This window comes from Rhamphochromis longiceps, linkage group LG12 (assembly GCF_057381845.1).
Source record: "Rhamphochromis longiceps isolate RC_006_pf linkage group LG12, R_longiceps_female_GT1.1, whole genome shotgun sequence".
NCBI lineage: Eukaryota > Metazoa > Chordata > Actinopteri > Cichliformes > Cichlidae > Rhamphochromis > Rhamphochromis longiceps.
In genome coordinates, this window is record NC_140568.1 from 10240979 (window position 1) to 10258330 (window position 17352).

At 41.1% G+C, this 17352-nt stretch overlaps 1 protein-coding gene across 3 annotated transcripts in view; it reads left to right on the top strand.

The window, feature by feature from the left end:
• The window catches only part of LOC146656917 (kelch-like protein 10), a 59948-nt gene that overhangs the window by 39739 nt on the left and 2857 nt on the right, over positions 1-17352 (top strand). The window contains exons 1-3 of one of the 3 annotated variants that reach the window (XM_085424696.1): positions 12386-12873; positions 14748-15234; positions 16231-16809. In XM_085424696.1, coding sequence (XP_085280822.1) covers positions 14818-15234; positions 16231-16809 — 996 coding nt within the window. In that variant the 5' untranslated portion in view covers positions 12386-12873; positions 14748-14817. Of the gene's footprint in view, positions 1-12385; positions 12874-13285; positions 13817-14747; positions 15235-16230; positions 16810-17352 lie in introns of those variants that run through there. The other 2 variants (XM_085424695.1, XM_085424697.1) reach the window with 2 other exon arrangements.

Consider the following 17352-nt stretch of genomic DNA (forward strand, 5'->3'; position numbering starts at 1 on the left):
ATCCTGTCTAATCTGAGGGATGTCTCAAGTGCCATTTCCATGCTATTGGGCCTTCTTTTTGCCCTCAACATAGACTATCCAACGGAACTTAAGGACATCTTTGAAGTCATTCAGAACGTCCTAATGAACATTGGTGGAAGGCAGTGCATCTCACTAGTGCATAGTCTAAGAAACAGACTCTTGCTCACAGCATACAATTGCCTTAGTGTTCTTAAACAATTGCTCATTTGTTCATTGTTTAAGAAACTTATGTGAACAACAATATAATGGTGGACTCTGCAGATACTTATCTCATGCAAGTCAGTAGTTTTTCCTTTGTTTTGCAATTGAGCAGACTCAAACTAATGTTTCTGAAATATTCATATTATCAAATGTTTCAGGAGCATGCACTCATTTTCAGAGATATTGGTTCTGTGGAATTTGTTGCAATTGTAAACGAAGACAAATACAAGAGTTTGATGTCTTAGTTGTTATAAACTGATCTTTACAGTCACTTATCAAAGGTTTTGTACTATTTTAATATTTCAAGTTTTATGCTAACAGGTGTGACTGAGCACAATGAAGTTTAAAAATTTTGCAAATGTAAAGAATAACTTTTCTAAAATAGCAAGTGTCCCGTTGATACATTACATTAATGCAGACTTTATGTTGTTGCTTCACAAGAATCACTACTGCTCCTAGAGTATTGGTCAGAATTTAATCTTCACCCAAACTGGGCTCAAGACCAAGTTCAAATTTATTGTTTCACAGCGAGCAACTTTTGAGTTTTGATGGATTGTGAGCCTGATGAGCTACGTCACTGATTTTTCTGTTTCTCAGATGACTAAGATGGCACAATAAATGGTGAATGTTGGGTGCTCATGAGTAATTGTCTTGTCATGTTCTTAAAACAAACTTTCTGCCTGAAATGATCAGAGACACTTTAATGGAATCTGTGGGTTTTTATTTTTTTTCTGTAAACAACAGAAAATTAATTTAAAGGAATGTAGATATTTAAAGCTGAGATCTAAGATAAACCTAACAGGTAGTTTTGCTGAAATGGATGTTAGAAAGCTAAAAAAAAAACCCAAAAAAAACTTAAGATGTTCAATACACATTTTTCTTTACATCCAGTCAATCAACTCTGATAATTAAAATGAAAATGATTTACAAGTTTACTCAGCTACCTTAAGGAGTTCAGTTAATTAATAAACTTAAATCAACTTAGCTAACAGATTATGTTAGTTAAGCTAAAATAGATTCCTAAGTTAAAAGAAGTACTAAAGTATTTGAATTAACTAAAAAACCCAAGTCAACTGAACTTTGACAAGAGTTTAAACAATAGATTATTTTAATTTATCTGAAAGGGTTTTCCCAAGTAAAAATTACAATTAAAGGAGTTGAACTGACTAACAAATCTCAGTCAACTAAACTAAGACGAAAGTTTAGACAACGTGATTTTTCATTAAGATAACAATTGGTTGTGTTACAAGAACAAACTCTATAATTATTTCTTGACTTAAAATTTTAAGGCAGCCCTTGATATTTTTAAGTTGAAACAACAAGTTATATTTTACAGTGCACTTTTGTCAGGCAGTTAGCAAGCTGCTCTTTGGTAGATGTCCATATGATGTGCTGAATAGTCCCTGTGTGCATAAGTTCTTTGTTGCTACTGATGTTGAGCCACAGCCTCTTCTCAGTTACAGATTTTGTGGACTTGACAGCATCAAGAAGGGAATGGTTGTCTGTTACACAGACGATAGGGAAGATGTTGTGTGTACCATCACCAGTGGTGAGCTCAGAATAGAGTGCAGCCAGAAAAACGGCTGTTAGTTCCCAGTTACCCCTGTACAGGTGGTCTGGACCGGCTCTCCATCCTTCGGGTCAGAGTCCCTTAATCTCTACGGGTACCCTACCTGACAGGTGAAGTTGAGACTAGTTTAAGCTGGCGGCGAGGAGACTTGCCCAGCCTCTAACTGCCTTCGTCTATGGGCTCAAAATGTGGTCATAAATATTTTGTACTTGTAAATCAGTATTTGTATGTGTAAAAAGAATTTGTGTGTGCGTACAAAAGATTAGTGTGTGGACTTAGCCAAAACAAACGTGTGAATCTCTGCAAGTTACAAGTACGAATTTTGACCCTATTTTTCTTCCTTTCATCTGATTGGTCAATGTCATGTGAATCACAAATGTAACAATCCAATCAGAGAACAGATGGGTTTGGCTGTCGGAAGGGAGCTTTTTTGAACTGCAGGTCCTTGAAGGTCCCTCTGACTCTATGATCTCATTGGCAACCTTAATGAAACATATTTGTCAGCCACACTTATTAACCTCTTAAGCCCCAACGCCCCCTGATACGGGGGCAAAAGGCAGGAGATCAGGTAGGCTTGGGGCTTAAGAGGTTACCGGCAGCTCTCTAATGATCTATGGCACTTGCTGAGTAAAATTTAGTGACCTGGACAGTAGGTCCCAAGGATGTGTTATAACGATTTACTAGAATATCCTATTTATCACACTATAAACTCTAACTATTCTGTTGCTAAGTGACTACAACCGTTGTTGAGGTGGGTCTTCTTTTAGGAGGGAAGGAGGATCATCGTGCGCAGTGATAGAATCCAGTTCCCCGCTGTGTTGGCAGAAGTCCAAAGGAAAGATAAAGTGTAGCCCAGTACAAAGCTCCAGGACTTCACCTTCTTGACTCCGATCCTAACTCAGCATACAATGAGTAGGCAGTTCAAAATTCATAATCCAATCAGTCGATCCACGGTGAAGGGTTATGACTTCTCCTCTGTCGTCCCTCGCTCTAAGTCTTTTCACTGCAGATCTTCAGTCTTCTCGCATCCTACTCACTGGCTCAGGACTAGAGTAAAAAAGCCCCTCTCTGCTTCTGCCTCTCATTTTTATACACCTCTACGGACCTATCTAGACATGTCTAGACATCTACCGGTGGAAACAACATCTACGGACATGTCATGTTCCTCTTTAGGCCCACCCTTTTACAGTGGGGCAAAAAAGTATTTAGTCAGCCACCGATTGTGCAAGTTCCCCCACTTAAAATGATGACAGAGGTCAGTAATTTGCACCAGAGGTACACTTCAACTGTGAGAGACAGAATGTGAAAAGAAAATCCATGAATTCACATGGTAGGATTTGTAAAGAATTTATCCGTAAATCAGAATCAGAATCAGAAAGGGTTTATTGCCAAATGTTGAGCAGGTTTACAACATTAGGAAATTGCTGCGGTGCTTCAGTGCAAACATACTGTCATAAAAATATAAAATAAGAATAAGAATTAAAAGTGCTAAGTAGATAGATATATACATGATATATACATGAGTGCAGGTGGTGATCAGTGCTAAACATGGAATGATGCAGTGAACACAGCGTAGGGTCATGTGTTAGTGGTGGGAACAGTCATACGGTTATTGTTCATGTGTCCGACAGCAGAGGGGAAGAAACTGTTCTTATGGCGAGAGGTTCTGGTGCGAATGGACCGGAGCCTCCTGCCTGAGGGGAGCAGGTCAAACAGACTGTGTCCAGGGTGAGAAGGGTCAGCTGAGATCCGAGCTGCACGCCCCAAATCAGGGTGGCAAATAAGTATTTGGTCACCTCAAACATGGAAAATCTCTGGCTCTCACAGACCTGTAACGTCTTCTGTAAGACGCTTTTCTGTCCCCCACTCGTTACCTGTATGAATGGCACCTGTTTGAACTCATCATCTGTATAAAAGACACCTGTCCACAGCCTCAAACAGTCAGACTCCAAACTCCGCCATGGCCAAGACCAAAGAGCTCTCGAAGGACACCAGGAAAAGTATTGTAGACCTGCACCAGACTGGGAAGAGTGAATCTACAATAGGCAAGCAGCTTGGTGTGAAAAAATCAACTGTGGGAGCAATCACCAGAAAATGGAAGACATACAAGACCACTGATAATCTCCCTCGATCTGGGGCTCCACGCAAGATCTCATCCCGTGGGGTCAAAATGATCATGAGAACGGTGAGCAAAGATCCCAGAACCACACGGGGGGACCTGGTGAATGACCTGCAGAGAGCTGGGACCAAAGTAACAAAGGTCACCATCAGTAACACACTACAACGGCAGGGAATCAAATCCCGCAGTGCCAGACGTGTTCCGCTGCTGAAGCCAGTGCATGTCCAGGCCCGTCTGAAGTTTGCCAGAGAGCACATGGATGATACAGCAGAGGATTGGGAGAATGTCATGTGGTCAGATGAAACCAAAGTAGAACTTTTTGGTATAAACTCAACTCGTCGTGTTTGGAGGACGAAGAATACTGAGTTGCATCCCAAGAACACCATACCTACTGTGAAGCATGGGGGTGGAAACATCATGCTATGGGGCTGTTTTTCTGCCAAGGGGACAGGACGACTGATCCGTGTTAAGGACAGAATGAATGGGGCCATGTATCGTGAGATTTTGAGCCAAAACCTCCTTCCATCAGTGAGAACTTTGAAGATGAAACGAGGCTGGGTCTTCCAACATGACAATGATCCAAAACACACCGCCCGGGCAACAAAGGAGTGGCTCCGTAAGAAGCATTTGAAAGTCCTGGAGTGGCCTAGCCAGTCTCCAGACCTCAACCCCATAGAAAATCTGTGGCGGGAGTTGAAAGTCCGTGTTGCTCGGCGACAGCCCCAAAACATCACTGCTCTCGAGAAGATCTGCATGGAGGAATGGGCCAAAATACCAGCTACTGTGTGTGCAAACCTGGTAAAGACCTATAGTAAACGTTTGACCTCTGTTATTGCCAACAAAGGTTATGTTACAAAGTATTGAGTTGTATTTTTGTTATTGACCAAATACTTATTTTCCACCCTGATTTACGAATAAATTCTTTACAAATCCTACCATGTGGATTCATGGATTTTTTTTTCACATTCTGTCTCTCACAGTTGAAGTGTACCTCTGGTGCAAATTACTGACCTCTGTCATCATTTTAGGTGGGGGAACTTGCACAATCGGTGGCTGACTAAATACTTTTTTACCCCACTGTATCTTTAACGCACTGGCATGACTTGCAGTTTTAGTGCATTTCCTTTCTTCCACTCCACCCAACAATGCTGCAGCTCAACTTCCCTAAAAACTCTTAAGTTTCATACAAACAAAAATCACTTCTCCTTTTTCTCATGTCTTAAGGACCGTTTAATTCATGCACACCCATTATGATTTATTATTAATCTTTTATCAATGCAATGCATACATAACTCTTTTTATTTGATTCTGTGCTTTAACAGACACAACAATTCCTTATTTCCATCCCCCCCCTCATTCCATTTGTGACGAACATGCTGGAGATTCTCACACTGTTCTGACATAGCACTGTCGATCCCACCTGCAAGGGCCAAAGTCTCTCCTGCTAGTGTACTCTGTACCACTCTCCTGATCCGTTTCGACTGACAACATATGGGCAAAAACTTTCCACCTTCTCCCATCAACATGATAAAATATCCACCTTGTGTGCCTCCATCTGAGAGGTTTTCCATCAAGAAATGACTAAACACCACTAATTTGACGGATTTGCTTTCACCCAAGAACTGAAACCTGGGATCAATAGGAATAGGCTGTAGGTTCTTTATGTACGTATCTTGTTGTACTTGTATTTCATTCTGAAGAGAATAAACCTCCATCCCGATGTAGTTAAAGGGTTAGGGTTAGGGGTTAGATGTGTCAATTATCCAATGACACATCTGCTTACCTGTATCTTTGGCTCGTTTCTCCTCCTCTTCTTTTCTCATTTTTAAAAATTGAGCACCTAATGGCTTTGAACTTTTCTTGTCCATCTTCCATTGGTTTTAATTTTGCACTCCAGTATGAAAACCCATCCCCCAACTCAGGGATCACCACAACATAACCTAATAGACCTACACCTTAGTTCACAGATTAACTTTGCCTAAGGTGTATTTCTGGGATTTCACACAACCCAGGATTCAAATTATGAATACATAATTTACAACATTATGAATGAAATGTGCTCTATTTGGAAGCAGCCGCCCCCCTCCCCTTTCGACGGCTTGTGTGTGAGACTTTAAATCATCAGACTGTAAATTATAAATTTTCAATTGTTATTGCTCCCTTTACCCCGAGTCCTAAAGCGTATATTTATTTTCTTACTGTTCTTATATTTATTGTTGTTTACTTGCACTGCTGTAACTGGAGCCTCGTCGTCTCGTCTCGTCGTACTGGACTGTATGTAGCGGAGATGACAATAAAGTTTACTTTGACTTCAGCAGCAAGTAGGCGCACTGAGGGCTCTCGCGCTCACTTTTTGCATATAGAATTTTGAAAAAACATTGGTGCAAATTATAAGTCTGTATTATAATGTCTGGTGTTTTCGTGTTTGTTGTTTTGTTTTTATTTTGCAAGTTGGTTATTAGATGCTGCTCCAGCCAGCCAGAGAATCCCCCGCCGCCCCGCCCTCTCCTCTCTGCGCCGCAAGCAGCAGGCGCACCTCGCAAACAGAGGGCGCCCTTGCTCTCAGCAAATGGGCCATAGAAAACCGATCGGTGCCTGTACCATTCCCAATATGCGCTGGCTGACGTCGGGGCAGCATGACTACGAGCAATTATTATTTTTTTGCCGATGTCCGTGATGCCGCCCCCCACCACGATGCCGCCCCGGGCAACTGCCCGTATCGCCCATATCAAAAACTGCTACTGTACATGACATGCAAGTACCCCGTCACCTTACAAAGATCATCTAGCCAGTAGAAGACAGCTGGATCGACTTTTGACACTGTGCCCCCCAGCTTCTGCACGGTGTATTTCACCTTGGTGTACCAGAATAATGAAGCATCTGCCAGGCCATAAACACATTTATTCAACTTCCATATAGTTCCTTTGCTCTGTGCTTCTTCAGGTGGTCGGATGTACATGTCTCAGGTTAAATCTTTACGTTGTAGAAAAGCTGCTTTAATGTCCATAGAGTTCGGTTTCCATTGATTTTGACATATGACTGCTATGACCATCTTCAGGGACTCGGAAGAACATGTTGGTGAGTCTTTGGAAAGTTCTTGAGTGTTTATTTCTTCAAAGCCTCTTGCAACCAGTCTAGCTTGGGTACAATGCCCCCTGGTGTTTCCTTGAGTGTGCACACACACCTTGTTGATAGAAATTTCTGACTTTTATCTTTCTCCACTTCAAACACATTTTTTCTTTTCCAGTTGTCAGTTGTCAGTTCAGTTTGTTTGGCTTGCGAGAAGATATCTTCCTTTACCACTAATATTTCATCTCTGTTTTTGTCTGTGCATGACTTGGCATCTTCAGACCGTGTCACTTGAAGGTTGTTTACTTGCTCCACATCAATGGAACCCATGGATCCAGCAATTTCCTCTGACCTACTGTATTCCACGTTGTACCACTTTCTGTTTTTCCCAGTGGCTTTTCCTGCTCGACTAATTATTTCCAGTCACTTTCAGTTCAAGCTGCTTAGCATGATCTCACATTTGCCAATTTCTCTATCTCTTTCCCCTCTGTTGTGTGTGTTTGTCCCACATATTGCATACTCTGCTTTTGTCCTCAAATCAGGTAGGAAGTGTCTGTGTGGTTGAGCTGGTCTGGTCTGTCTAGACTTCCACTAGATAGATCAGGCTGCACCCACCTGTGAAACAGGTGGAGGGTCACCAGGACATGCAGAACTTTTGCCTTCTTAGTAGAAAGGGCCACTGCCAGAGGCGGAGGGCAGTGAGGCATCCAACCCCCATCTCATCAATAGGGGGGCATGATCTGAAATAACAATAGATTGATAATTGCAAGTTTCAATAAGTGGAAGAGGACATTTATCAGTGACAAATGAATTTATCCAATAGAACATTTTGTGGACAGGAATATAGTCGGAGCATGCCCTGGATGAGTATCCTTATTAGAGCTTCTTTCTAGGTTAGAGAGCACACAGCTTGTACCTCCAGCTAAAATGAGATTGTGTGTTGTCATATCCAGAATTCACGAGAATTAATAGACAATTAAGGTTTCATCATCCCATTTGGGGGCGTAAATGTTGGCTTAAATCAGTTCATAAAGTTGGCCAACCACAGTAATGACCCATAGGGACCCATAGGATCAGATAAAATGGTTGATACGGGAAATGGGACGTTTTTACCCATAAGGATGGCCACCCCTCTGTCTTAGTGTTAAAGTTGGAATGGACTATTTGGCCAACCGAACCAGTCTTCAATCTATATCGGTCTGCTATACAAAGGTGAGTCCCCTGTGGAAAAGACATATCAGATTTTTTCAGTTGTGTAAGCACCTTTTTGTGCTTAACAGGGTGATTCATAGACTTAATGATCCAACTTACAAAGTTGGCTGCATAACCCGTAAGCTTCGCCTGTATATTGACAGCAGCCATAGAGTTATCTAATCAAAGAGCAACAGTATGAATGTGTGTGTGTGTGATAGCCACTAATGTCTAATCACATTTATGTGAATTAACTTATATTTAAGCTATTTTATTTTAAATGTAAGTGATATTTTCTTTTGAAAATCCTCTAAATTAACTAGTTTTAACTATAGACCTGGTAACTAGTCTGGGATATTTGTAGCTGATGCTCCATTTTTGTACCAGTAGGTGGCAGTGTGAGACCATGGTTTGGCCTGTTGTTAGTAGTCAGAAGCATGCTCAGCACTGTTTTCTCATAATGTTGTACTCCCTGCCTTATCATTTCTTTCCTGCTTGCAGGCTAGTATTGTACCAGAAATAGAAAATAAAAGCAGTCACACCCGATATATTGCATAGATTTAATTGTAATACTTATTACTTGTTATTCTGTTTTCTTTTTATTCTGTTTCTTCGTTACTCTGTTTCTTTCGCTGCACGTAATTTTCGTTCCACCTCATGTAAACATGTGATGCGAATGACAATAAAGAATCCATGAATTCTTTTGGACCTAATACTGATCTTTGAGGTATGTCACAAGCAAGATCCATCAATTTAGATTCCTACTCATTTATTTGTACATATTGTTGCTTATTCACTACATAGCTTTTTATCAGTCCAAAACCACTCCCCTAAACCCATACTTTCCATTTTTTTTATTAGAATTTCATGATTGACAGTATCGAATAGGGCTGCCACAAACGTTTATTTTGATAGTCGACTAGTCACCCGATTATTTTTGCGATTAGTCCACTAATCAGATCATGCAACACAGAGCTTACTGCACCAGCATGCATCTGCTCTAATATAACTATCATTAGCTTACAGCTTTAAGTGTATGTGCTAACTAAAAAATAAAGACAAGATGATAGTTTATTAAATTTTAATTAAATTTGCAGATTGTTTCGGTGAAGTTTAATAAACTCAGCCGTCTGCTCCTTGCTATCTAAAATATAACAGGGCACCGGAGTATATTCTCGAGCATCTCACACTTCTGATGATCAGTTGTCTGCTTGACGTTTATTCAGCTGTGTAAAAACCAATGACTGTATAAACTATAACTTTAATCTCAGCCAAACCGATTTACTCAGGAACAAATAAAATACTGAAAAAACCCAAACAATAACATTTTTAAGTTATCTAAGTGACTTATATATCATGTTTAACCTGAGTAGCGAAAGACGGCGGTGGGTTTGAAAACGATTTGCCAGGAGTCCGGTGTTCTCACGGCTCTAGTGAGCCTTGAACCCCAGCTAGCTATCGAGCTAGTGGGTAACAGACGTCTCCGAAAATGTCGGGGCGCTTTTGAAAATATGTGGTGTCTTGATAAACTGAGCAGATATTTGAAGTTTACACAGCTACATTCTCTCCTGAAATATGTTAAACATTTATTTTGTGACCCAGAAAGAATAATAAGAGTAATATTAAAACTAACTAGCTGCTGCCATTTTTGGAAACTGAGCAGGGCCGCGCTATGAATTCTGGGACACTGCTTCTTCTTCTTCGGGGTTTAACGGCAGCTGGCATCGTTGTACATGCAGTGCTGCCATCTTCTGTTTCAGTCCGTTATTACACTCTCAAATCCTACTACTTATTCCTGCGTCTTTTGGGATCTTACAAAGCTTCAAACGACGCGTCGACTATTAAATTAGTCTTCGACGATTTTGATAGTTGACGTAATCGTGACTAGTCGACTAATCGTGGCAGCCCTGGTATCGAACAGTTTTTTTAATTTAAAAAAAAACTCCAAGTGTGTACTTCTTATTATGTAGGCCAGGGGTGTCCAAACTTTTTGCAAAGAGGGCCAAATTTTATAAAGTGAAGACGCCTGGGGGCCAATGGTTCCTTTTGACTTTTTTTTTCATAACAAAGTTACATGAAAATATAATGAAGAACAATTTTAATAGTCACAATTACCTGTTATTTTTAAAATAGAAATGTACCTAAATAAAAAGACACTCAGGCAAGCATTTACAACTCTAAAGACACAATTCTGCCTTTCATTTATATCTGGAGAGTCAGACAACATTGAACAAACTGTATAGAATACCCTAAATTTCCATGAGTTTGCAATATCTTTGCCTAATGAACATTTAAACAGGCGTTATAAGTAATGAAAAGTGTTCTGTTATCAATAAAGTTTTTTTTAAAGTGAATTTCGCCCTTTGACTTTTACAAGACCTTTCAGGAAGCCAAAGTTTTTCACATACTGGAAGATTGCACAACTGGAAGTTCACTTGCTGCAAGAAATAAACACATTTGTAAATTTACACAATATGTACACAACACACTCAACTATGAATTAAGAGCATAACATCAACAGTTAAAACCAAATCTAAGATAAGATAAGATAAGATAAGATAAGATAAGATAAGATAGAACTTTATTAATCCCTCGGGTGGGTTCCTCTGGGAAATTCGACTTCCAAAAAAAAAAAAAAAAAAAAAGCACAGCAACGACCGAAGTTACAGTTACAGAATTGTTATATATATATATACACACACACACACACACATACACACACACACACACACACACACACACACACACACACACACACACACACACACACACACACACATATAAATACAGAGACAATATAAATAAAATATACAAAGGGGATAAATAGAATAAATAGGAATAAAAAATAAAAATACAAGTGAATTGCACATTTCAAGTATTGAGTCTATTGCACTGTTGACTATTTACAAAAAGTATTGCACAAGGTATTGTACAGTGAGGTGAAGAGGCACTACAGCTTAGTTGTTCCCCCCTCCTTTGTCCACCTGTTTCCCCTCCCTCTCCCCTCCAGAGAGGAGTTAAACAGTCTGATGGTGTGTGGGACAAAGGAGTTTTTAAGTCTGTTAGTTCTTGTCTTGGGGAGAAGCAACCTGTCACTGAACAGACTCTTCTGATTGTTTAGGGCCGTGTGCAGAGGATGCCCAGCATTGTTCATAATGTCCAGCAGTTTCTTTAATGTCCTTTTCTCTGCCACTGTCACCAGAGTGTCCAGCTTCATGCCGACCACAGAGCTAGCCTTCCTGATCAGTTTCTCCAGCCTGGATGAGTCTTAAGAGTTTAACAAAATACGTTTCCTTTTGTGTATTGCATTAGCATGCTTTATGCTTTTTACTGTTGAGAAACACATGAGTAATGCAGGGATGTCACTCCTGGAGGCCTGCTCTTCATTTGATTCAACTGTGCTAAACCAGAAAGAACTAAAACATGCATAGCAGCTCTCCAGTACAGAATTTGGGCATCCCTGGACTAATGAGAGGGGTGATACTGAGATCTAGATTTTAGTAAAGCAATTAGGTGTGCTTTGAGGGCAGTGGTTGAGATGCATAAAATATCACGCAAGTGGGAGTCACTCATCCTTGATCTCAATCGGTTCTTGTTTAAGTTCATGACAGAGAATGTTTGCTCACACAAATATGTGGAACCAAATTGACCCTGTGTACGAGAAAATGCTAAATTCCTGGTTTGAGACCGGATGTGGGGTTGTACATTTCCGGTAGCTTGACTTTGCGGTCAATCGCTACTGCAAAGATATACTCCAAAATCATGTCCAAAACTCAAAAACGGAAAGATCGCGTTAAGTTACAAAGAGCAGAAGGTGGGAACACTCACCGCTGTTGTGTCATAAAAAATCTAATGATCAATTTTTACGTTTAAAGAGTTTAGATCGATCAGTTGTTTACATCACTCAACACAAGCAGAACTGCATTACTGCATGCAGAAGACACATCGTCCACATTCAGAAGCACATCTCTGTATAGTGACTGGTCTCGTGATTTAAACAGGCAGATGTTCAGCATTCAAACTACAGGTGAAGAATAGTCAAACCAGATGTTTCCCCCATTATGTCGAGATCAGCTAGTCAAGTACACACCTACACAGTAGGGCTGCACGATTAATCATTAGAAAATCACAATCTCGATTCATATTTATGTGCGATCTCATTTCCAAATGACAACAATTTAAAAAAAAAAAAAAAAAAGAAAAAAAAAAGACGACGATTGTACCGCATTTTGATCCGGGACGTAATCTGCATGAAAACAAGCGCTCACTCTTTCTGCTCAACAAATGACAAGGGCGGAGCCTTATACCACGTGATACAGAAGCTGTGCCGTGGGATGCTAAAATTAGCAGGGGAAAAACAACGGAGAGCACGTCAGGGATGACGAGAAAGTGACAGGAGAAAATCCGCCCCGGTCAACCACCCAAACATCAATAACGGGAACCTTATACAGCGCTTCCCTATACACGCTGAACTTCCGCAGGCACAAAGAAATTACGGAGGCTATCACTTATCACCTGACCAAAGATATGGCTCCCATCAACACTGCAAAACGAGGGATTTAGGAAAATGATCAACACCCTAGACAAACGCTGTCCCGCAACTATTTTTCTATTGTTGCACTACCTGCTCTATACACGCAGTGTCGAGCAATGGTGGAGACGGAATTTCAAGCAGTACAACATTTTGCGGCAACAACAAAACGTGAGACATTTGTTGTTTTTATGTTTATTTATTGTTTTTATGTTCAGTCTCAACTGTTACGAAGTTGATGTGCAGTTAATAAGTGCAATAAATATTTATACTGGAAAAGAGAATCGTGATCTCAATTCTAAGCCAAAAAATCGTGATTCTCATTTTATGCAAAATCGTGCAGCCCTACTGCAGACGATCTCCTCCGTGACGTCTCTCCTGTACAGTGCAGAATCGCTGCATCGATTGCTAGCAGGGTGACTCTGAAGTGCACTACTGGATGTCCACGAAACGTTTTGCAGCGTCAAAAAATAAAATTGGCTACTTGATTTCACCTATCGCTGGTTAGTTTTAGAACATAACACCCGCTGTAAACGAGGGACAGCTGAGAAATATAACATTTGAATCTCTTTTGCCCTGAGGTGCAGGGAAAAATATTAACAAGTCGATGAACATCATTTACAGATATATTGGGTAAATGCCCAAGACATCTATAGAAATGTAAATCGCTGCTTGATTCATTCATTTGCTTAACTTGTTTTGGACCGTAAACCAGGCGCGAATAGGACACCGGAAACAAAGCTCCCCAAAGGCGTTTCCGCACCGGAAGTAGCATATGCTAACGTGCACACAGTCAATTAACGGAATGATGCACTATGATTTTCAAATATAAACAGAGTAGTGACACTTTCCAGGCAGCATAAGTTAACGTAATCAGTAATTTAGACAAAGTACCTCACAAACTGTAGGCGGCTCTCTAAAGGAAAACACTAAACAGGAGATTTTTTAGAAGTTTAAACAGCTTGAGTAACATCTGAATAATGACCAGCGCCCGTAGGACCGTCTTTAGGGAGCTTTTTCTGGATGGACAGTTTTGTGACTCTGTGATCCGAGCTGGAGATGTTGAGTTTAAAATTCACAGGATCATCCTCTGTAACTGCAGTGCATACTTCAGGTGAGCAGGCCTGTGTTGTTTGGCTGTGGTTTGGTTCTGCATTTATCCTACTTCAAAGTTTTCATGTAACACAGTGCAGCAGGTATTGGGAGGTTTCAATGTTACACTGTACTTTTTGATCACTAGAAATGTTCTGGAGCAATTTTTAGGGGGGAAAAAATCAGTCCTGTATTTTTATTTAGTTATTTATTTTGGGAGGTTTGTTGGGATACATATATAGTGTAGGTTTGTGTTTGACTCCACAATGAGCCGTTAAGAGGTAGTTTGAAAGATTACAGACGCTATAAACTGGCTTTCTGATTATATTTCATCAGCACGACAACAGCAGCAGCAGTTCTAATAAATTTGTGCACAAACTGGCCTGCACCAAAAGGACCACATCAGTGGTGATATTAGCTGTGCCTTCACCAGTTTAGCTGAAATTGTATGTCTAAATAGGCAGGTAATCAATTTAGGGCCAGACTGAGAGGTGGCCAATGATATGCCATTTCTGTTGCAGTGGGACATGTCCGCTCTTTCCAATTCTGTCTAGTCAGTAAATTTGATAATGTGAAATTCAGTTATTATATTTGCAGCTATTTAATGCCTGCTGTCCCCTGTCGCTCTAACCCTGTTACTGTATAGGAATATTTGCTACAATGCCTAGACAACTCTATATCTTTCTGTCTGTCTAAACATAGCAGCAATGCTGAATGTTTTTCTGCACATGTCTGAATAGATGACCTTAAATAGGAGATTGCCCATTTGAAATCAAGTCATTTTAGATTTTTGTTACTTTAATTTCATATCTCTTTGATCACAGCTTGCTCAAGTAAGCATGCAGCTGAAAAATTATACAAATGCTATTTAACTATGAGCTGCACGACATCAGGTACTTTTTAAGTTCCATGACAGAGAGACAATGTGAAAATGCTGATCTGAATCTGCACAGGGATCTCTTCTGCTACAAACCACTACCATCAAACAAGGTCTACAACTTCCCCACTGTGTCTCCAAAAGCAATGAGCCTCATTTTGGAATATGCCTATACCCAATCTGTTGTGGTGACGGAGGACAATGTACTGGAGCTGTTGGCGGAAGCAGACCACTTTATCGTGACTGGCATCATTCAAGCCTGCTGCGACTTCCTGGAGAGGAAGCTTTGTGTAAATAACTGCGTCAGTATCTACAATCTGGCACACTTACACAACTGTCCTGACCTCAGGGGAAAGGCCTTTCTCTACATCCTCCATCACTTTGAAGAGGTTGGTGCACTCTCCTTGGAGTTCCTTCAGCTCTCTGTGCAGCAACTATCAGATCTTATCGAGAATGATGAGCTCAATGTGAAGCAGGAGAGCACTGTGTTTGAGGCCATTCTCAGATGGATCAACTATTCCCCTGTGGAACGTGGGTGTGACATGCCCGCACTGCTCAAGCAGGTAACTGAAAATGGGATATCAATTTAATTGCTCCTCTAAGTGCATTTATTTTGTTTATTACTCAGTGAGGGGCTGTTGAATGAATGGTACAGTTTGAAAGTATAGAAAGCAACTTCCGCTGTAGCAATTTGAATTGGGAATAAAAAATAAAACATAAGCTTGATGCCTGATGCAAAAAAAAAAGAAGTTTGATTGTACACTATTGTGTTTACAGAGTTGGGTGTCCAGGCCGCCCACCTGCTCGCCCATCAGCCTTTTATGGCTGACGTGTAAAAAGCTAAAATTGCAATGGCAGAATTACTCAAACTTAAGGCTTGGTAATAGAGTTAATGTAGGGGAATCATTCTTCTTCATTCTTAATCACATTGGGGGGTGGGGTGGGGGGGGGGGTGTTTCTAATTCACTTGGGAGTGTGCATCAGAAGGTGCTCATCATTTAGTCCTTAATAAATTGTAAAAGTATTATTTACACTTGCGTCCAGATAAAACTGGCCGTTGATTTGTAGTTTCAGAAGTGCATTATTGATAATGTGTCTGAACTGCACTTTAGCTTTTCTGACAGAAAAGTTGACTATGCCCATCGTGTTCTGCCAGAACTTACTGACTGGACCTTAGGCATTTACAACAGGACAAACCCTCATTGTGGGACCTGTTTCTACAGCAGGAGGTTACTCAGTGCTCAGATAATGGCATTGAAACTTGACTGTGGCACCACTGCTTGTTTGGAGGTAATGCCATGACCTGCCTTTGTTGTTTGGCAGGTGATGCTGTGGCTCTTTACAGGTAATGTTAGGGTCTTTAAGGGCAATGCCACAGCTGATTGGAGGCAATGCCAGGAGCTACCATAGCTATCTGGGTGATTCCATGACATTTTGATTATAGGGATAGTGCTATACTTCACTAATGGGTGGTGGCATGGTGGCTACATCCAACTCTTATATACAGTCTAATGTTGTATTTCTTGCCTTTTTCCCTTATGATTCTTGTTTTCATCCAGGTCCGCCTACTATTAATACCCACTGAGTACTTGGTTGGCACTGTGAGCAGAAATGATGTGGTGAGTAGTAGTCCGGCATGCATGGATATGGTAACCACTGCCATGAAGATGCTAAATGAGTCCATTGTGGAGAGACCTATACCCCAAACACGCCTGCCGTCTGAAGTCTTATTGGCCGTTGGTGGTCCTTTACCAAGTGACAAGATTGAGATGTACAATGTTCGAGCTGACTACTGGGTGCCGCTGAGCTTGACACCGTATCTGGGATTCTACGGTTATGCTTACCTCAATGGATGTGTCTATTGCATCGGAGGTTTTGATTTCACAAGCTATTCAAGTCATGTGAGAAGGTTCAGCCTCACCAGCCAAACCTGGACAGAGGTGGGGCCGATGCATGAAGAGCGGGGCTTTCTCAGTGTGGCCACACTGAATGGCTGCATATATGCTATGGGCGGGTGCCAAAACCAAAAGACACTGAAAAATGCAGAACGATATGATCCTGACACCAACCAGTGGACTATGATTGCATCGATGCACAAGCGCAGGGCAGAAGCTGGTGCTGCAACACTACACGGCAAGGTAAGTGGAATTGAGGTAGTGGAAGATCTCTGCCATGTTGGTTTTGTGGAGAAAGTGGTGGACAAAGTTAACTGGTAATGCTAACAACCTTGGTTAACAAGCTGCGTCAATAAAATGTACAGTCAAATAATTCCATTAGAAATGCACCAAAAGATGCCAATGCCTTAATCTGTCAGTAATAATAGATTAATAATAATGGATTGGATTTATATAGCGCTTTTCAAGGCACCCAAAGCACTTTACAATTCCACTATTCATTCACTCTCACATTCACACACTGGTGGAGGCAGCTACAGTTGTAGCCACAGCTGCCCTGGGGCAGACTGACAGAAGCGAGGCTGCCATATCGCGCCATCGGCCCCTCTGGCCATCACCAGTAGGCGGTAGGGTAAAATGTCTTGCCCAAGGACACAACGATCAGGACAGAGAGCCCAGGGATCAAACCAGCGACCTTCCGGTTACAGATACGCTTCCCAACCCCCCTGAGCCAAGGTCGCCCCACAAACGGGGTGACCTTGGCTCAGGGGGGTTGGGAAGTACACT